The sequence below is a fragment of the Aquarana catesbeiana genome, linkage group LG03, assembly GCF_042186555.1.
Source record: "Aquarana catesbeiana isolate 2022-GZ linkage group LG03, ASM4218655v1, whole genome shotgun sequence".
NCBI classification, from domain to species: domain Eukaryota; kingdom Metazoa; phylum Chordata; class Amphibia; order Anura; family Ranidae; genus Aquarana; species Aquarana catesbeiana.
This window is the reverse complement of record NC_133326.1, coordinates 627,765,940-627,788,435: the sequence shown is the minus strand read 5'-3', so window position 1 is coordinate 627,788,435 and position 22,496 is coordinate 627,765,940. Positions and strand designations below refer to the sequence as shown.

The following is a 22,496-nucleotide window of genomic DNA, read 5'->3' as shown; positions in this document are numbered from 1 at the left end:
AGATACTATACCACTAAGGGAGGTGTACGGTGCGTGCGTGGGTGTTAGCGCTACTGGCGCTAACCTGACGCTGCCTGGGGCTGGTGCTTGCCAGTTCACCAAAATGCTACCAAAAAAACTGTTTGCGATCGTAGGGATCAGGCCTGACTCTGCGAACGCTGCAGTTATGCGTTTAGTGCCTTGTAAGTGACAGTGATCGATCGATACTGCACTTGGGTGGGCTGGGCGGAGGGGCAAAACGCAGGTGCTAGCAGGTATCTGGGCTGATCCCGCTAACACTGCGTTTTTGGGAACCCTAAACTGCTGGGGACGCTAGTACAGATCTGATCGGATCAGATATTGATCCGATCAGATACTATACCACTAAGGGAGGCGTATGCTGCATGCGTGGGTGTTAGCGGTACTGGCGCTAATCTGACGCTGCCTGGGGCGACGCATATGACCGCCGGCGGTCAGGGGGCTAAACCTTTATTCGGTAATAAACGGCGGGTGCCCTGACACTATAAAAAATAAACAAACTAACCAGCGTCACCCGTAACAGTTATACGGTGATCAGTGGTGAAAGGGTTAACTAGGGGGCCATCAAGGGGTTAAAACATTTATTAGGTAGTATATGGGGGTCCCTGTCGCTATAAAACGCTGACGGCGAACCTAAATATTTACCTCACTAACTAGCGTCACCAGCGACACTAATACAGCGATCAGAAAAATGATCGCTTAGCGACACTGGTGACAGGGGGTGATCAAGGGGTTAAAACTTTATTAGGGGGGGTTAGGGGGGTATCCTAGACCTAAAGGGGGGTAATACTAACTGTCCCAACACTGTAACTGTCACAAACTGACACCAATGCAGTAATCAGAAAAAAAAAACTGCTGGTGTCAGTTTGTGACGGGGGGGGGGGTGATTGGGGGGGGATCGGGGGGCGATCGGGGGGGGGGATCGGGGTGTTTTGTGTGCCTGGCATGTTCTACTGTGTGTGTGTTGTGCACTCACATACCTGTCTTCTCTCCACGGGCCGGAACGGAAATTACCGAGCCGAGGAGAGATGACATCATTTCCTTTGCTGCTGTTTAGCATACAGCAGCAAAGGAATGATTCGATTGGCCGGCGGCGATCGCGAGGGGGGGGCCACGAACGGATGGCCTCCCCCTCACCTCCGATCGCCGTGGGACAAAAGAAGACTGCCTCGGGCACCGGGAGGGGGTCCGATCGGACCCCCCACCCGCGGAAGGCAAATCACGTATATGTACGTGATTTTGCCTGTCCGTGCCACCTTGCCGACGTACATCGGCGTGAGGCGGTCATCAAGTGGTTAATGCGGTTGAAGTGTTTTCTAAAACGGTTGAAATGTTTATTATCTCATTTGAAATGTTTTCTAATGCGGTTGAAATGTTTTCTAATGCGGTTGAAATGTTTTTTTTTTTCACAATTGTTATTTTATTTTATTTTTTTTACATACTGTCACCAGTGCAGTAAAGCATCATTATATAACTGTTGTGGCAGTGATCAGGGACATTGACTGGTGACAGTACGAATAAAAAAAAAAATTTTTACATTTTTTATTACTTTTTTTTTTTCCATGATTTTTTTAAGACTGAGTTACCAGAGCAATATAATGATACCATAGTAACATTGTACTACTCTGGGGAAGTGATCAGGATTTTTTTTTTTTACACATTATGATTGCTTATTGCCAAAGGTAGGACTGTGCAGGGGAGGCAGAAAGTAAAAGGGGGCACTAATATTAGAGTGAAAAGGGGAGGGCATGACTGCAAGGGGCACTGTGATGGGGGGCTGTGATTGCTAGGTGCATTGTAATGCAAAGGGGTACTGTGATATAAAGTTTCTCTTTTACAGTGCAGTCCCTTTTATATTACAGTGTCCCTTTACATTACAGTGCGGAAGACCGAGTCCATTAATATCCCATCACCAACCGCCCCCCGTGAACTCCCGCCAAGCCCCCACCCACTGCCCCCTCCACAGTCCTTGGAAAAATTGTCAGCTCTGTCTAAAGTGCCCAGGCCTACTTTTGGTCCCAGCCTGGCCCAATGGCCCCTCCTATCCCTGTAGTCCCAGTACGCCCATCCATGACAAAATGTATGGAAGAATGTTTAATAGCATATAAATATGCATTAATTTGGTTTTAGTCATGAATCTCTGCCTTCACCTCAGTTCTACCTCAGAGAAAAAAAATTCACAAAGTTTGTGCACTTGTGACAAATGAACTGTAAATTGAGTGTTTTTTTTCTGCTGCTAACAGTTGATAATTCTCTTGAGTTCTTTAATGATAAATGGTGGTTCAGAAGTAAATATTTCAGAAACAAGAAGAGAAAGAGAGAAGAGGAAGACAAACTGAAGTAGGCTGTGACTTCATTGGTGTTGGACCGATTCTCTAAATAACCATCCCTGGGGACTTTCTGGTTGGGTGTGTTCAGATCCGCTTCGTTAAACTTTGGTGGGAAGATAGAGGAATATTTGTTGGGTGGCATTTAATATGTAAGTCTGAAATCAAGCTGATTTCAAAGAAGAGTGCAAACAGAGTGGGTGGGTCCACAGGATGCTTATAGAATGCAGAAGTCTATAAAGAACATGCACACAATCTCTAAAGCGTTAGACTGGCGCTGGGAGCTCCGTGGATGCTAAACATTTATATATATAATGCTGATGTCATGGACTAGAATACTGAGTGTGCAATCCCTGGGAATTTAGAATGGTGTTAAAATAGAGTGGTCCATAGAGTAGGGTAGTCTATAGAGCGCTGATTGAGTGGAGTGGTCTATAAAGTGCTGATAATGTTGAGTAGTCTATAGAGCGTTAAGATTTGATTAGTGTTGGTAGAACTAAGTAGTCTTTAGAGTGCTGATAGAGTTAAAAAGTCTATAGAGTGCTGATAGTGTGGACTGGAAGATTGAGTACATAGAATCCCTGATCCTATGGGACTACAGATTGATGATTGAATAGGGTGGTCTAAAGGGTGGTGATTAAGTGGAGTACTCTTTAAAGTGCTGAAAGATTTGTTTATCAAGTGTTGGTAGAGTCGAATAGGCTTTAGAGTGCTGATAGAGTTGAATAGTCTATAGAATGCTGATAGTGTAGACTGGAACATTGAGTATGCAGAATCCCTGATCCTGTGGAACGACAAAGTGTTGGTAGAATAGAGTGGCCTATACAATAAGGTGGTCTATAGAATGCTAATAGTGTTGAGTAGCCATTAGAGTGCTAAGACTTGACTAGTTTAGAGACTGTCAGTTGGGTATTCTATAGAATGTTGATAGAGTAGAGTGGTGTACAGAGTGCTGATAGAATTGAGCAGTCCATAGAGTGTTGATCATTTGGAAGGGCATAGAGTATGTTGCTACAGTGGACAGACCTTTAGCTCTGCTAGTTTGGAAAGGTTTGCAGAAGGCTTACATAATAGACAGTTCTATAGAGAACTTAGGCTGTGGACAGCTTGGTACAGTGCTGGCAGTGTAAACTGGAATATTTTGTGGCCATGTGTAGGGTACCAAAGAGTACATGTATCTTATAGGCTACGGTATAGCATGTATAGCATGTAGAGGTTTGTAGAGCAATAATACATAGGTACTCGCACTTTTGTAAAAGTATATAGGGTGTCAGTAATTCATACAAGTCAGTTGCATGGTTATAGGAATAGAGTATGAACAGGACAGTAGAGCTCTGATAATAGATAGCTGTATTTCTGAAAATATACATAGGGTGTTAATAGTGTGTTAAGTTAGTGCTGGTAGTGTGGTAAGAACACCCTTTACAGAATGCAGAACGTTTACTCAATAGGACAACAGAAAAAAGGTAACATGGATTACTGAATTGGCAAACTTCTCCAGCTGATATCGTTAGGAGAAATAATGCAAATGTGTGTTCATCCTCAGCATGCGGCATAGTGAATGACGATGAAGATGATTATGAGAATGTGAGCGACATTACCAAAGCAGTACCTGTGCCAAAACGAGAGAAGAAGATCGGCAACACATGCATGAAGGAAGATCTGCAACTAAAATGTAATTATTATTATTAATATTATTATTATGAATCCTTTATATAAATTTACAATTAATGCTTACACAAATCCAGGTGCTTCTTCCTTGGATACTGGTATTTACTGACTATTGCAATGTTCTTTTCCGACTGCAGTTTTTTGAGCAGGACTATGTATGTTAGTCCTACTTTAACTGGTTGATAGCAATTGCTCGCATGAGTCTCAGTATACAGAAGTGGCAGTTACATTTACACAGAAGTGGCAGTTACTGGTTGATGGCATCTGTTGGTTATGTTGCCATTTTTAACTGTAAATATCTGGTGGCCAAACAGGGAAGAGGCTGACCCTTTTATCTGGCTTCATTTCTGTTTCTAAGGACAAAATATTAAGAAAATGCTCTTATTTATACTCTCTCTACCTCTGTGATAAACGCCTATGTAAGGACCGTGTTTGCCTGCATGGGATGCACAGGTGTTCCATGTATCCACATGTAGGCAGTCCTTTTCATGTCTATGGGGACGCAGCAGTTGCACATGCGTCAATTGGAAACACAGGAGGATATATTCTGTTTAACACATGATACAGAGGGACTGTCTATACTTTTTTCTGTGGACTATTATTTTTTTGCACATATATAGCGCTGCATATATTTTACGCTTATTTTGAAGGTTTTCGTATATTACCTTTTTTGCTAGCAGCTGTGTAATAATGTACATAGCGCTCACTATTAATATTTTATTTTTGAGACACAGCCACTGCTCCCAATTTGACCTTTGTGTTGGTGCAGGTGTGTGCGGGTGCATGTCTCTGAATGCAGACAGAGTCTGAACGCACCCACAAACACCCGCACCCACATGGATGTCGAATTAAGAGCAGCAACTAGATCTGTGCAGCCGTTGTGTCTCAATAAGCATGTATGGGACTGCCTTCACATGGATGCACGGAACACCTATGCACCCCATGCAGGCAAACACAGCCCTCGCATGGGTGTACACTTAGATATGCCCATGTGAACGAGGCCTTAGTCCAAAAAATGTATCAAAAAAATATATCAATGTGGATTTAGCACAAAAGATGTTACCTTTGGGAAAAAGTGGTCACATGCCCCTTCTTTCAAGGAACAGTCATTTTTGGTTTAATACATGACTTCAGGGAAAATGGGTTATAGTTAGTAATGCAGGGAATGTGACAGTCAACAAATTCGTATTCACTTCAGATAAATCCACTTGGTGCATTTGCTTTAAACAACAGTGATTGATCCACCTGCAGTACACGATTGATGAATGTCGCGTTCACTGTTTAAGAAATATACCAAGTGCTGTAGACTGGGAAGGTGTATTGTTACAGACACTGAAGCTAAATAACATTTTTTTAAAATAAAACCTAAAATATGGTAGCAAGTACACGTGGAAACAACATTTCTATGAAAAAACAATTTTAGATTAGACTTGGGTCGCACATAATCACATGAAAATAAAAATCACATTAATTTCGATGGTGCTCATTGCTATTGCTACTTTAGTGCGATGCAGTGCGATTTTGTGCCCATTTAAAAAGAAATCCAAAATTTGTTTTTGAGTTTTGTATAGTTTTCTTCTCCTACAAAAAATACTTCTGCATGAAAAACACATAAAACACGTGCCAAAAACCCATAAAAAATAGACTACAATGAAAATTGCACAGAAAATTGGATCAAATCGCAGCTGCACTAATGTGAACTGAGGCTTATGGCTGGATAGGAAAGTTGTTTAGATCAAAAGCATTTAAATCCCTAAATGCTGAAGGTACTGATATTATTTTAATTTTATTTTATTTTAAAAAGCAAATAAAGTTGTTCTTTATGTGGCATACAGCTCACAAATGTAGAATGGTTCCCATTTAAATTCCGCCACATACTTTAGATCCCAAGGCTCAGTGCTCATCAAAACCTTGAAATAAGTTTGGATTCAGCAAGACAGCAAGCATTACTGGACTAAAGTCAATTCCCCTTCGAGGCCTGTTTACAGGATTCCTTATGTCTGTTGGAAACTTCTCAAAAGATACATTTAAACAGGTCCTTGGGTAGTGCTTTTCTTTAAAACTAAAATACCAAAGAGGAAATACTGCATGTAGCCAAAGACGTGATAAATGAAATTGAAAAAATAATACAAGCAAACAAGATTTTTTTCAAACTTTTATTGTAAATAATAAATAGGTATGAGATTTGGATTCACCACCACCATGGGTATGAATCAAATCTTGTAGGATCCAGGTACACAGTCCATGTGAATTTTTGTGTGGGAGAATTTTTTTAAACCATATTGCTCTGAATGGCCTTCAAACTATGGACAGAAGGCTTAAAAGGGCCAGTAAGGGAGCATTTGGATAGGCCAGCATCCTCATTAAAAAAGGGGGGACACAGGGCAACTATTCTTAGTGTATTAGAACCTGCTGTAAGGAAAGGATAGGGAAAGCAGATAAATAGGGAGAGATTAGGGTCAGTTAGGAAACTGTACTTAAATTCTAATGATAACAAATAAAGTGACAATATATGTACTGAATAGTGTGTGACCCCTATATATAAGTATCTCTATTGGAGATCTTAAATGACCAATGTGATACCAAAGTGCAAATGCTGAATCAAAAAGGTACCTAAGTACTAAAACATAAATGATTAAATATATTGCAAATATTTCAAATATGAATTCACTTCAAACAATCTAATATAATGTCCCGGAGTACCTGGAGGAAACACATGCAGGCACAGGAAGAACATGCAAACTCCAGGCAGAAAATGCCAAGGTTGGGATTCGAACCAACAACCCTAGTGCTGCCAGCACTTTAGGGGGAAATTGTGTCTCGGCTTAAAGTAGAGTGTTGGACAAAACCTAACTAAGTCTTCCTCAGACCTTTGCAATCCTGTCTCAGTTGTGCAGGATTTCAAGTACAGGGGTTGCAAATACACACACACAAACTGTTGCATAGACTTTGCTAAATGAATGGCAGCTTGCTGTATATCTAAACGGGTCACTAATTAAAATGATACATTTCTCCCAATGTCTGTTCATCATCAGCATTCAGCATAGTCGATGATGATGAAGATGATTATGAGAATGCAAGTAACCTTAGCAGGACGCCAGCTGTACCAGCCCGAGAGAAGAAGATCGATACCACTGGCAAAATGGAAGGCCTTCACCTAAAAAGTGATGATAATTAATATTATTTCTATTGTTGGGGCTCATTCTCATTGGCGCATTCTCCAGTTTAATGTAAACGCAGTAGAGTATTTTGGTGCTCTGGAGCTCCTGGTGCTTCATACAGTTGCCCATAGACATGAATGGTATTATGCAGCTATGTGCTATCACTTGTATAAAGCGGCACATGTGCACAGATGTATGTTTCTGGGAATGTACACTATCTGTAACTAGTGTGCACAAAGCTGAATTTACTGGGAAAGGATCACTGATTTTTTTGTTTTAAACTTTCTTAATGAACAGATGTGAAAGGACCCACTGGCAGTGTTTTCTATAAACCTAATATCCCAGTTGAAAATTATTAAATGTGATCAAGAGCATTATCCTTAGACATAAGAAATCGCCTTCTCTGCCAAAAGTTTGCAAATGGATAAAAGCACTCAATGCTTTAACACAAAAAATAAAATAAAAAATAACACATATGGCCATGCGTACTTTTCACAGCTTTATTGATTACCAGATGGATTGGTTGGTGATCATTCCTTACAATACCAAAAATATACAATATTTATTCCAGTGAGACTTTCTTGGTGCCAGACACGAATCAAATATCTTTAGCCGTATAAAAACATATATTTTTATTGATGAACGTTAAAATCTTTGCAATAAAAAAAAAAAAACTTGAACACCATGCTATCACACAATGTTCAATAAAATCTGAACCTGTACAGTAGAACTGTTACATGTCTAGTGCATTGTATATTTACTTGCAATAATTGTTGCATTAGGGTGTAGTCCCTTTAAGCTTTTAACACAAATCTTGACTCTTATACAATACAATTTTCACGTAGCACAATACAGAGGTGGCTGCTCTATTTTGATGCATTTGCAGTTAGCTTCTTCAGAAATAGGGTTAACTTTGTTAAGACAATGGAGTTGATTTACTAAAACCGGAGAGTGCAAAATCTGTTTTTTTTTTACCAAAGCTTAATTGAATAAGCTGAACTTAGAAGCTGACTGGCTATCATGCACAGCTGCACCAAACTTTTCACCCTCCAGTTTTAGTAAATCAACCCCACTGTTTATTTGTGTCAGTGGAGGCTGGTGCTAAACTTTTTTTTTTGAGGGGGGGCAAACAAATCCCCCCCAGGTCCGCACCCACCTCTTCAGAGTCACGGCGCAGCAACTTCCAGGGCTTCTCCTCCTGGCTAACCCGGTCTTCTTTAGATCCGCCTCCTGTCCTGATTGGCCAGGAGGAGAAGCCAGAAACAGATAGCGAAAATTGATTCGCTAGTGTGACAAGTGGGTGAGTTCACTGCTCACCAAGCCCAACCTTTTTTAAGCCAGTTAGAGTCTCAGGCTCTAATCATGTGCTTGAAAAAAAAAATAGAACGCTATGAGCCAGGCGCCCCGCATGCAAACTGGAGGGGCAGTGCCCCTGCGCCCATTATGGACCAGCTGCCACTGATTTGTATCGTACTATAAGGGGAGAGATGTGCCAATGGTTTAAATCTATCAGTGGTTTCAAATGCCCTCACTTGTTCATGTCTCAGTTGAATTCACACCAAACTGTTTCTCCCTTAGAATTGTCTCCTACAGCCATCACTTTGTTATATTGTACCTAGGCATTAAATTTTAACTAGTTGCCGCATGCCCACCGTCAAATGACGGCGGTGCGGCTCTTGTTCTGGGACGACGTCATATGACGTCCCAGAACGGCCGCTCTCGCGTGCCCGCGGGGGCTTGCAGCGCAGCGATCACGGCCGCCCTGTGTTGCTAAGACACAGCGCGACCCCGATCTCTGTAAAGAGCTGCGTCCGTGCCTCTTTAACCATGTGATCGGTTGTGTCCAATCACAGCTGGTTAAATGTAAACACAGAGATGCCGGTAATCGGTGCTCCTCGCCTCACACTGACAGAGCATGTGGCGAGGAGATCCAATCAGCGGCATCTCCACGCAAGGGGACAGCTACACATGTAATCAGGGCACTGATCATCAGTGCCCTGATTACAATATAGCGCCAACAGTGTCACCATTCAGTGCCCACAATTGCCCAACAGTGCCAGCAATCAGTGCCCACCAGTGCCCACAAGTGGCACCAATCAGTGCCCATTAGCAATGCCAGTCAGTGCTGGCTATCAGTGCCGCCCATCATTGCCCATCACTGCTGTCAATCAATGCCCAGTGTCGCCCATCAGTGCCACCCATCAATGCCCATCAGTACCGCCTATCTGTGCCGCCTATCAGTGCCCACCAGTCCCGCCTATCAGTGCCCACCAGTGTCGCCTATTAGTGCCCATCAGTGCCACCTAACAGTGCCCACCATCAATGCTCACCAACTCAGCTTATCAGTGTTCATCAGTGCCACCTCATCAGTGCACATCAGTGAAGGAGAAAAACTACTTAGTTTCAACATTTTTGGTCTTTTTTTTTGTAAAAAATAAAAAACCCAGCAGTGACTAAATACCACCAAAAGAAAGCTCTATTTGTGTGAAGAAAATGATTAAACAATTAGTTTGGGTGCAGTGAAGCATGACCGCGCAACTGTCATTCAAAGTGTGACAGAGCTGAAAGGTGGCCTGGGCAAGAAGGGGGTTCAAGTGCCCTGTAGGCAAGTGGTTAAAGAACAGATGTGAGTATAGGCACGTTTCCTCTACTAATACGTCTGTAATATCTATGTGCATGACCACAAAGACTAACATAAAGGGGCATTTAGAGGCTGAAAAAAAGTCAAACTCCCAATGTCCCAGTGCAGATGAGACCTTAAAAGCAGAATTAATGTTAAAAAGTAAGAATATAAACATTTTTGACAGTTGCTCAGGGGGTTTTGTTTTGCTTTTCTTTGGACTAAACTTGATGAACATCAGACTTTTTTCAAACATAATAACTAAATAACTATACCTGTTCACATTTTATTATTGATCTGTTTTGATTGGAGTTTTTTTACTTGTTTTTTAGGTTTGCCTAAACCTGGGAACTTGAGTCGTAATCAGGATCATCTTAATGTGGCATCAGGTAAAAGTATACATAATTATACCCTGTATATCTAATGATATATCGAATTCTGTACCTGTGGCAGCCCGTCCATATGGGGTGCAGGTGCACCCCTAATCCAATGCGCCCAGGCCCCTAATCTACATGCAGGGTACCAGAGACATGGATTACAATGGAGATTTTTTTTTTTTTAGAAGCACATGATTAGAGCCAGGGGCTCTAATTGGCTAAAAAAAGGGTGGGCTTGGGGTGCAGAGCACTGCGACTGAGCCCACCCAGTTGACTGAACCCACCCAGTTGTGTGACAATAGCGAATTAATATTCGCTTTTGTCTTCCTGATTCTCCTCCTGGCCAATCAGGAAGCCTGTCTTGAGACCCGGTTGGTCAGGAGGAAAATCGCTTGTATTGGAGGAGAAGAAGTAGAGGAGACACAGGGATAGCCTCCGTGAAGCCGAGGGGACACGGGGTGAAGCCGCCACCTGGAGAAAGCGCTGTCTTCGACCTAGATGGGGTAAGTGCGGTGCTGGTGACCGACTGACCGTCCAATGGAGGGGGGGGGTTATTTGCCGCCCCACCAAAAAATATAGCACCAGCTGCCACTGTTCTGTACTCTTATGATGTTTGCTTTGTAATTATTTTTTTATCATGCCAGTTGCCTAATTTGATGATGTCAGGAAACATTCTCTCTCTTTTTTAAATTAAATTAAATTAAATTAAAAACCTACCATAGACTGCATGTTAAAGTGTAATCCAGTATAAACTAATGGCACAGTATTAATGTATATATACATATGCAGGCCTCCTGCATGTATCCCAACCTTGCAAATATCACCCCCTTCAGCTGTAGGAGCCCCACAAAACTCTGGAACTGGTGGGTCTCTTTACCGAAGCTCGGTGGGCGGAGTCATAATGTCACAAGACTCCCCGCCCACCTCTACACTCTCCCACTCCTGAGTTTTGAGTAACATCCAGTCAAAATTCAGGAAAGGCACCACATGACTTCACCACGCCCAATTATGCTGAGGTATGGAGCAGCCAATCCTGGAAGAGCTGGAGAAGAAAGGAGGAGGAATGTAAAGCTGGAATCGTAACACTCTCTCTCTCTCATGCTGTTGATGAGATAAAAGAAATCAGATGTCAGTCACAGCAGTGGGGGATGTGGGGACACAAACTTATCTGTGTGTAGTTTTTTATCTTGCTAAAAAAAGACAAGAGGATTGCTCAGAGCTGGATTAACTCTTTGTAGCAAGACTAACTACCAATGACTTGACATCCTCTACTGTACCAGGTAGAAGTCTTCATTAAAAAATGTTCAGGTTTACATCCACTATAACTAAAACAGAACTGCAGCCAGAACATTTTTTTTTTATTTTGGATGGAGTAGTAAAGGGTTACAAATTCTGTCATGCTTTTTATTGCTATTCACATGAGCATTCATGGGTAATTGACCTCATTTCTGGTTTGTAGCAGACATTTCTTCAAAGAAACACAGGCAACAGTAAATGCACTTTTTAAACTAGAGATAGAAGGATTAAAAAAAATATTTTGGAGTATTTCTCTCTGTTGAGATTTCTTCTCACTTCTTGTTCTTGTGACATGTGTCACCATAAAAACAATTGAAGGAAATCCTCAATGGGGTCACAGATAATACAAATTAGATAGAGGCTCGAATCTCTTACTGCTGTAGCCAAAAATACAAGAAAAAAAAGAACGGTATTCCACTTAAAGTGGTATTAAACTCTAAAACAAAGGTTTATTATGTTGCAGCTCGCCAACCTATAAATCTGGTGACTGCGGTGACTGCTTTCATTTTCTTTTTTTCCAGTGATCCAACCAGTAACACACTTTTTGTCTAATGCTGTGTACACACGGTCGGATTTTCGGGAAATGTTGGATGTGAGCTTGTTGTCGGAAAGTCCGACCGTGTGCATGCTCCATCGAACATTTGCTGTCGGACTTTCCGCCAACAAATGTTTGCTAGCAGGTTCTCAAATTTTCTGTCAACAAAACTTTGTTGTCGGAAAGTCCGATTGTGTGTACACAAGTCCGTTGCACAAAAGTTCACGCATGCTCGGAATCAAGCAGAAGGAGCCGCACTAGCTATTGAACTTTTCTCGGCTCGTCGTACATCTTGTACGTCACCGCGTTCCCACGTTCGGAATTGTTGGCCAACATTTGTGTGACCGTGTGTATGCAAGACAAGTTTGAGCCAACAACCTTCGAACAAAAATCCACGGTTTTGTTGGCGGAAAGTCCGATCGTGTGTACGGGGCATTAGGGTGTCTGCACTATGCATTGACGAGCAACGGAGAAATCTTTGGACAGCTGCATTGTCATTTTGAGGAGAGAGTAGCCTTAGATACACTAGCAGATTTGGACGAAGCTTTTGTTTTTGGGTTTAAAGAAGAATTATAGGCAAACTTTTTTCTTCATTTTAGATAAAGATTTAGTAAGGAAGGGTCATAACCCCTCTCAGTTTATATTTTACCATCTGTGTCCCATTGGGGAGATTTCCCTTCACTTCCTGTCCCATAGCCAAACAGGAAGTGATAGGAAATCTCTGCAAATTAAGGAAATCCTTTGTGGACCCCCAGGACACCAGAACTAGTGTCCCCATTGTAAGATTTACCCTTTATTACTTTTCTGGGGACACCCCAAAATTTGGGATTTTCTTTTACTTTCACTTTCGATGATAATGGTAAACAGGACAAATAGAGATGGTGAATCTCCTTAACGGGGGTACAGACAGCAATTAAAACTGACAGGTGTTCTAATCCATCTCCACCTTATTCAAAACGAATAAAAAAAGTTTTGCCTTTAGTTGTACTTTAATACTGCTTTAAAATAAAGTGCGAAAAATATGTTTTGTAGGTAGAAAAAATTTTACATATTGTATACATATGTCATTTTACATAAACAATATACATTAATGGTCCATTGCTTCTTTAAAGAGGAACTTTGCCATTCTGAAGCTTCCCTCCAACCACTTTGAATATTATTTTATATATACTGTGATTCTGTGTCTGCCAAATGCTGCAGAAATCTCCCACCACTAAGTCTGGCTGGAACCATTTTAACTGTGGGCAGCTGAAACTGCTGCCTGTTCACTTTCTGGATTTACACAGGCACACAGAGGCACATCTCCAACTCTGCAGCTCTCATTGGCCCTCTTATAAATCATTCTCCCTCCCTTCCTGGCAAACTCTCACAAGAGTCAGAGAGAGGGCTATGCAAGATGTCATAAGCCTAGGCTTTTTTACCAGACAAGAAATGGGAAGTGGGTTGTATAAGGTATTTACTGTCAGAAAAAGAATATTTTACTATCCAAAGTTAAAACAACAAGAGCAGAAGATTTAATAGATGGAAAGATGAAAAATGACTGAAGTTCCGCTTTAACCACTTGCTTACTGGGCATATATGCCCCCTTCCTGCCCAGGCCAATTTTCAGCTTTCAGTGCTGTCACACACTTTGAAAGACAAACGCACGGTCATGCTGAACTGTACCCATACACATTTTTTATAATTTTTTTTCACACAAATAGAGCTTTCTTTTGTTGGTATTTAATTACTGCTGGGTTTTGTTTTTTTTTTTTGCTAAACAAACAGAAAAACTGAAATTTCGAAAAAAAACCCCATAGTTTTCATAGTTTGTTATAAAATTTTCCAAACAGGTAATATTTCTCCTTCATTTATATGCGCTGATGAGGCTGAACTAATGGGCACTGAAAGGGCAGCACTGATGGGCACTGATAGGTGGCACTGATGAGGCAGCACTGGTGGGCACTGATGAGGCTGCACTGATATGTGGCACTGATGGGTACTGATAGGTGGCACCAGTGGCGGCCCGTGCATTAAGGGAGCACGGGCGCCGCCCCCTCTCTCCTGCCATCCCCTCTCTCACCAATAGATAGATTCATGCATTGCATGAATCTATCTATGGCCCCCGCTGCCACCCCCTATTCAGGCGCCTGGACCCTTTGAGCCTTAATTACAGCGGCGGGGGTGTTTTTGAAGCACCTGATTAGAGCCATAGGCTCTAATAGGCATCAAAAAAAGTGACCTGCGAGCGCCCAGCGTGGGTGCTCAGCTGTGTTAGAAAAGCGAATGACTATTCGCTTTCCTAACACTAAACCTCCTCTCCGCCAATCAGGTGCTTGGGTCTGTTAGCTGTCACCTGATTGGCTGAAACGACAGGCACCACTATTGGATGCCTATCAGGAGAAGAGGATGGGAGATGAAGACGGCAGGAGACGCATGGAGGACCCTGCTTGTCGTCGTCACCCACTGCCCCACCAAGACAGGGTTAGTGCCAGGTCACACTGGGGGCATTTAAGGGCACACTGGCAGCATATGATGGGCACACTGGAAGCATTTGATGGGCACACTGGCAGCATATGATGGGCAAACTGTCAGAGTTTGGCACATTGGCAGTGTTTGATGGGCACAGTGGCAGCGTTTGGCACAGTGGCAGCATTTGAGGGTACAGTGGCAGCGCTTGATAGCACAGTGGCAGCGTTTGATGGCACAGTGGCAGCGTTTGATGGGCACAGTGGCAGCGTTTGATGGACACAGTGGCAGCGTTTGATGGGCACAGTGGCTGTGTTTGATGGACACAGTGGCAGCATTTGATGGGCTCAGTGGCAGCATTTGATGGCACAGTGGCAGCGTTTGGCACAGTGGCAGCGTTTTATGGGCACAGTGGCAGCATTTGGCACAGTGGCAGCATTTGAGGGTACAGTGGCAGCGTTTGATGGCACAGTGGCAGTGTTTGATGGGCACAATGGCAGCATTTGATGGGCACAGTGGCTGCGTTTGATGGGCTCAGTGGCAGCATTTGATGGCACAGTGGCAGCGTGTAATGGGCACAGTGGCAGCGTTTAATGGGCACAGTGGCAGCATTTAATGGGCACAGTGGCAGCGTTTGATGGCACAGTGGCAGCGTTTGATGGGCACAGTGGCAGCGTTTGGCACAGTGGCAGCATTTGAGGGTACAGTGGCAGCGCTTGATAGCACAGTGGCAGCGTTTGATGGCACAGTGGCAGCGTTTGATGGGCACAGTGGCAGCGTTTGATGGGCACAGTGGCTGTGTTTGATGGACACAGTGGCAGCATTTGATGGGCTCAGTGGCAGCATTTGATGGCACAGTGGCAGCGTTTGGCACAGTGGCAGCGTTTTATGGGCACAGTGGCAGCATTTGGCACAGTGGCAGCATTTGAGGGTACAGTGGCAGCGTTTGATGGCACAGTGGCAGTGTTTGATGGGCACAATGGCAGCGTTTGATGGGCACAGTGGCTGCGTTTGATGGGCTCAGTGGCTGCGTTTGATGGGCACAGTGGCAGCGTGTAATGGGCACAGTGGCAGCGTTTAATGGGCACAGTGGCAGCATTTAATGGGCACAGTGGCAGCGTTTAATGGCACAGTGGCAGCGTTTGATGGGCACAGTGGCAGCGTTTGATGGGCACAGTGGCAGCATTTGATGGCACAGTGGCAGCGTGTAATGGGCACAGTGGCTGCAATTGATGGCACAGTGGCAGCGTTTGATGGCACAGTGGCAGCGTTTGATGGGCACAGTGGAAGCATTTGATGGGTACAGTGGCAGCGTTTGATGGCACAGTGGTTGCAATTGATGATTTTATTTTTTAATTTTTGCCGCCCCCCAAAAAAAATTTTGAGCACCAGCCGCCACTGGGCAGCACTAAAGGGCACTGGTGGGCACTGATAGGTGGAACTGATGGGCACTGGTAGGTGGCAATGGTGGGCACTGGTGGGCACTGATAGGTGGAACTGATGGGCACTGGTAGGTGGCAATGGTGGGCACTGGTGGGCACTAATTAGCAGCACTGGTGGTTACACTGTGGGATCGATGTCCCTCTTACAAAAGCCGGTAATCATCTTTATTTTTTCTCCTCACTGTCAGCGTGAGAGGAAAAAAAGCTGATGACCGTCTTCGGTTTACATCATATGATCAGCTGTCATTGGCTCACAGCTGATCATGTCGTAAAGGGCCGTGATCGCACTTTACTCTGTTCTGTGATCAGCCGAGTCCCAAGGACGTCCATGGATGTCCTCCGGGCATTTTAAGCCTACGCTGTAGCTGTCTTTCGGGCTATAGCGCGGCCGCCAAGAGGTTAAAGTGTATGTAAACCCTAATGGACTTCTCTTATTTGCTCCCTTTTGTTCTGTTAAATATATCATTGGAGGTGTTTTATTATATCTGTTCCAAAATTGAGAAAACTCATGTTGAACCTACCAGAAATCTATTAAGTTTTTAACTTCCTGTGCCCTTTGTCCGCTCTGCACTGCTATCTGTTAGCATTATTTTTATCTGTCTCTGTGGGCTAGAGAACACCCCCACCGACTATATGTTATGGTAAAAATGAAAAGTGGAATGTGACAACGGTGCTCCTCCACAGTCAGATACAGTATGGTGATTGGGCATGATTACAGGAAGTCTGTTACTAGGATCACCAGGTGAAAACAAGAGAACAGAAACCTGGAAAAAAAGAACTAATGCAGACACCATATCTACAGCCTGACAAGCTGCAATGTATTATATTTTTGTTTTAAATACGCTTTAATCTGTGTATATATTACTGACTTTCTGATGGTTTTTCATTAGGCAAAAGCGCAGGACTATCATTTCAGCCACCTCGTATAGGTAAGTACTTGACCTGGATTTCTGTAGTAGAAAAGAAATGGACAAAGTAAGGAATTCACTGAGAAAGGTGTATCTGTACAGGCCAGAGGGTATCTCCAACTCACGTTTTGCATGGCTGTTGACAGGTTGAAGCACACATTTCTTAAATCAAACTTTTGCTTCATAAATAATTAGGTTCTCATTTACCATGGTTTCTGAAATAAGAATTATCTATGTTGTTCATTTACAATCCATGTTCATGTTCCATCCAAACCATGTTCATTTAAGGATCTCTTACGAAAGATCTTTTCATAAACATGCATGATTCTTACAGCTGGATGTGTATGTTTATCAGCAGGCACCCTCTTGAAACCAGTCTTGTCTTGGAGAAATAAGAGCAAACATTCATGAAAAACTGTTTTGGTCAGTTATAACACCTAACTTCGAACTTCCACCCAAGACCAGGTGGACAGGAGTGTCTGCAAAACCATCTTTCTATCTATGGGAAGTTCCTTTGAGTTTTACTTCTTCTATTTGTGGTTAGACCCACCAGAGACTGATGCCACAGTGCAACATTCTTTGTGAAATGTTGCAGAGCAGGTGTGATGACTTAGATAAGACAAATGAGGTCCATTGTGTATAGATAAATTCAAGGAGATGGCTTTGACGTATTGTATTAGATATTCAGTACATATGCATCATTAATACAGCTTTCTTTACTCTTTTTTTAGGGCTTGATTTCTCATCTCCAGCTGTAAATGCAGCATTTAAGGACTTGCCAGGTAAGACACTAGCATAAATCTTAAATTTACACTAAGCAATATTCTTGCTACAACCATAATCCATAAACATCCACTACTTTATGGCCCTGTAATCTATTTTTCATTAAATAATTTCTTACTGTGTTTTTCTGAATCCTTGTAACGTCCTCTGTGAGCTGATGAACCTCTCCCTTTTACTCTTATGCCGTGTACACACGAGTGGACCTTCGACGGACTGAACTCCGAAGGACTTTTTGACGGACTTTCAACGGAGTTCCGACAGAGTTCCGACGCAACGAACTTGCCTACACACGATCACATCAAAGTCCGACTGATTCGAATGTGATGACGTACGACCGGACTAGAATAAGGAAGTTCATAGCCAGTAGCCAATAGCTGCCCTTGCGTCGTTTTTCGTCCGTCGGACTAGCATACAGACGAACAGATTTTTCGACCGGACTCGAGTCCGTCGGAAAGATTTGAAACATGTTCTATTTCTAAAGTCCGTCTGATTTTTCGACAGCAAAGGTCCGATGAAGCCCACACACGATCGATTCGTTCCGTCGGACCTTTGCTGTTGAAAAGTTTGGTCGCGTGTACACGGCATCACTGCGGTTTGTTTAGAAGGAATAGTACTCATTAGTTGCAATCATGTACACTGCTCTATGCATACTGCAAGTCCCATAGTCCATCTTGCAAGCAAGAGACGGTGGCCACGTTCTCACATACAGTAGGACTATGGGGAATAAATATAGCCACTGTCTAACAAGAACACAAAGAAAAGAATTTGGAGGAGGCTGAGAGCAATAGATGGTACTTTCTTGAGTTAAGAATATTTACTTGAATAGAATTTCTTTTTATACCAGAATTAAGTGTCAATTTAAAGGGGTTGTAAACCCTCATTTTTTTTTTTTTTTTAACAAAAATAACAAACATGCCTATACTTACCTGCTCTGTGCAATAGTTTTGCACAGAGCAGCCCTGATCCTTTTCTTCTAGTGTGCCTTGCCGGTGCTCCAGGCCCCTCCTCTTCATCGGGTGCCCCCACAAAAAGCCGATTTCCCTAGGGGCATTCATGCAGGCTCGCTCCCGAGTCCGGCTGCTGCGTTCATTGACACAGACAGCAGGACTCTGCCCTGCCCCCCGGCTCCCATGTCACTGAATTTGATTGACAGCAATGGGAGCCAATGGCTCCTGCTGCTGTCAATCTGTCCAATGAGGAGAGAAACAGCGGCTGGAGCCACTGTGCTCATGTCCATCGCTAGATCGGTTCAGGCTCAGGTAAGAAAAAAGGGGGGAGGGCGTTTGGGGGGAGCTGCAGCACAGAAGGGTTTTTAACCTAAATGCATAGAATGCATGACTTCATTAAGGTGAAAAACCTTGAGGCTTTACCCCCGCAGGAGCCACTTGGTAATTCGGGTTCTCTGTTCTGCGCCTCAACTCCAAGAATACCCTCAGCCCCACTGACACACCTGGTTGAGTGAATGTCATCGCAAGCACTTATAGAAACATGACCACAGATACCTATAACTGCTTGCCGCGCGTCGGCTGTCATATGACGGGAGGGCGTCACATGACACCCTCACCTTCCCGGCCCACCAGGGGGCGCGCATGTCACGGGGCACCCGATGCGCGTGCCCGGTGACCGCGATGTCTGCCGGGCACCCGCGATTGCCCGGTAACCGAGCAGGACCGTGGATCTGTGTGTGTAAACACACAGATCCAAGTCCTGTCAGGGGAGAGGAGACCGATGTGTGTTCTCAGTACAGAGGAACACCGATCAGGCTCCTCCCCTTGTGAGTCCCCTCCCCCTACAGTTAGAATCACTCCCTAGGAAACATAATTAACCCCTCGATCTCCCCCTAGTGTTAACTCCTTCCCTGCCAGTGGCATTTATACAGTAATCAGTGCATTTTTATAGCACTGATCGCTGTATAAATGTGAATGATCCCAAAAATGTGTCAAAAGTGTCCGATATGTCCGCCGCAATATTGCAGTCATGATAAAAATCGCAGATCGCCGCCATTACTAGTAAAAAAATAATAATAATAAAAATGCTATAAATCTATCCCCTATTTTGTAGACACCCTATAACTTTTGCGCAAACCATGATACGCTTATTGCGTTTTTTTTTTTTTTTTTTACCAGAAATATGTCGAAGAATACATATTGGCCTAAATGGAGGAAAAATTTTGTTTAAAAAAAAAAATTGGATATTTATTATAGCAAAAAGTAAAAAATATTGTGTTTATTTCGAACTTGTCACTCTTCTTTTGTTTATAGCGCAAAAAATAAAAAACGCAGAGGTGATCAAATACCACCAAAAGAAAGTTCTATTTGTGGGGGAAAAAAATTATAACAATTTCATTTGGGTACAGTGTTGCATGACCGCGCAATTGTCATTCAAAGTGTGACAGCGCTGAAAGCTGAAAAATGGCTTGGGCAGGATGGGGGTGAAAGTGCCCGGTATTGAGGTGGTTAATTTGGCTGTAAATTAGTACCAGAAAACAGACAGAAGACCATTTAGTGGTAAATTAAGTCAATGTATCAGTATAGTTTAGGATAAATGATGGTATGAGTATAAATAAGCAAACACACAGGATAGATTTGAACACAGTCTGCTAGACAATGCAATCAATATGCCAAAGTAACTTTGAATTGAATTCTGTACCACTAAACTGGGATTAATTTATGAAATAGCAAAGTAAACAATAAACAGTGCATATAAGCATTAACTGCCATGCGCATAATAATACTGTAATCAGTCTGGGGTGCACTCTAGGAGAATGACTAGGATATGGTGCAATGTCCCCTTAAAGCAGGGGTGTCCAAACATTTTTCAAAGAGGGCCAGATTTGATGAAGTGGACATGCGTGAGGGCCGACCATTTTGCCTGACATTCTTTGAACCATTAACATTCAGTCTAAGTGTGTTCGTTTGAGCACTAATACACTACCCAACAAGAATTCTCTTGCCTTTGTGGCTGTGTGTGAGTAAAAAGATGAGCTTGGGCATGTTATTTGGATATACCGTATTTATTGGCCTATAACACTCACCTTCACTTTAAGAGGGAAGCTTCAGGAAAAAAAACGTAAATTTTAAATAAAGAACTGTGAAGAAAAATAAGGGTCAGTGTCCATCTGCAGCCTCACTAGTGCCATGAATGCAGCACCACCATTGCTATGAATGGAGTCCCACCATTACCATGAATGCAGCCCCACCATTGCCATCAGTGCAGCACCCCCATTTACATCAGTGCAGCACCCCCATTGCCAGGAATGCAGCACCCCCATTGCCAGAAATGCAGCACCCACCATTGCCAGGAATGCAGACTCACCATTGCCATCAGTGCAGCCTGAAGGTTTGCCTATCCATCTGCAGCCTCGGAGGGAACAGGGAGGGGGGCGGGACGAGCGCCAAAAGATTACATACAGGAGAAACTCCTGTTTTCTCGGCGGCCTCTTTAATAGAAAGTCCCGCCTCCTTTGATGAACAGGACAGTCATCCAATGGCAGCGCCGGAGACAGGACTTCCTATAACAGAGGCTGGCGTGTGAACAGGAAATACTCCTGTGTGTACGGCCCTCGTCCTGCCTCCTCCCTGTCCCCTCCAAGGCAGCCGGCATTTATATCTTTTGTGGCCCCGGCGCTGGGGGATCGTTGGGGGCCATAAAAGATATATATGTCCAGATAACCAGACGGGCTATTCAAAACCGGAATCCAGGGCGGACTTTGGACATGCCTACCTCTTAGCAAAGGCAAAGGGAGGAGGTCTCTGTGTAGCAAGTGTAAAGGGACAGTCTTTAGTCCTAACTCTTCAACTGGATAGTGCTGGGGTCCCAGTAGCACCGTTGGTGCACATGAGACTAGTCCCAGTCAAGCCTGCAGGCAGCAATAAAACTATTAGATGGCTGCATGATCTGTTCCTAAAGGGCTCACTCTCTCTAGCAGCAGATAGTAAATCCCCACAGCAACAGCTCACCAGTCACAGTGATATTGCAGCTCACTATCCGGTTACACACAGTGACCAGTCCACTCTTTGCTCTCCACCCAAGTGACTCTAGCTGTCGGCACTCCCTAGCTCAACCATTTGAGGCCACTGTTATGCAGCAGTGGTGGTGTGCACTGGACAGCTATGTGCACTCTTCAGTCTCCCTCATGGAAATAGGAAGCTGTGTCCTCTGCAGTCTGAGAATATGCAGCTCTTTTACTTCCTCCTTGCAGTCTCCCTCTGTGAAATGCAGTTCAAAAGCTCTTGATTACTGCAGAACCTCTCTCCACTGTACTACAGTTCTCACAGTGCAGTGCTGCCTGACTCTTTCCGTGCTCAGCAGCTCCCTCCTCCTTCATATATAGCTGTTAACCAGTTCAGCACCGCAGGACAGCAGCTACAGAGAGCTGCTGCAGCCAGTGTTTTTCACTCTCCATTCTTAGCCAAGCACCTGACTACAAATATAAAAAACACAGGGTAAAAGGAGAGGAAAGAGAGACACTGATATCTCTGGGATTGTTCAACCTCTAGTGCACACCCTTGCAGTTGTAGTGGCATTAGAAGTGATGGAATTTCTTCCATTTTATAGGAACTACTGCCTTGATTGGGAGTGAGTTTTTTACCTGATATAGTAAGAATGCTGGCTGCAGAAAAACAGGTAAAGATAAACACCCATTATTTAGTAATAAGCATTGCTAAAGATGAAGAAAAATGGCCTTAGATTACATTTTATCTCCTAATTCCCATGCATTTTTTTTTTTTTTTAGCTTTGGATGGCGTAGGGAAGGGTTGGAATCTGTCATTACTGCCTTCTCTGGGGGTATTTTATTTTACTTCCTGCCTCAATGACAACCTAACATGACCAAGGGTATAACCTGTCTTCATTTTACAAAATAGCGTTTTATTACATGTTACAATCTGATTATACAATCTTTGCACATT

At 43.4% G+C, this 22,496-nt stretch overlaps 1 protein-coding gene across 4 annotated transcripts in view; it reads left to right on the top strand.

Annotated features, from left to right (window-relative positions):
- The window catches only part of LOC141133205 (C-type lectin domain family 4 member G-like), a 105,025-nt gene that overhangs the window by 37,835 nt on the left and 44,694 nt on the right, over window positions 1-22,496 (top strand). For 2 of the 4 annotated variants that reach the window (XM_073622424.1, XM_073622427.1), the window contains exons 2-6: window positions 3,892-4,020; window positions 7,052-7,180; window positions 10,130-10,186; window positions 16,786-16,824; window positions 17,535-17,585. In XM_073622424.1, the coding sequence (XP_073478525.1) occupies window positions 3,892-4,020; window positions 7,052-7,180; window positions 10,130-10,186; window positions 16,786-16,824; window positions 17,535-17,585 (405 nt within the window). Of the gene's footprint in view, window positions 1-2,538; window positions 3,812-3,891; window positions 4,021-7,051; window positions 7,181-10,129; window positions 10,187-16,785; window positions 16,825-17,534; window positions 17,586-22,496 lie in introns of those variants that run through there. The other 2 variants (XM_073622425.1, XM_073622426.1) reach the window with 2 other exon arrangements.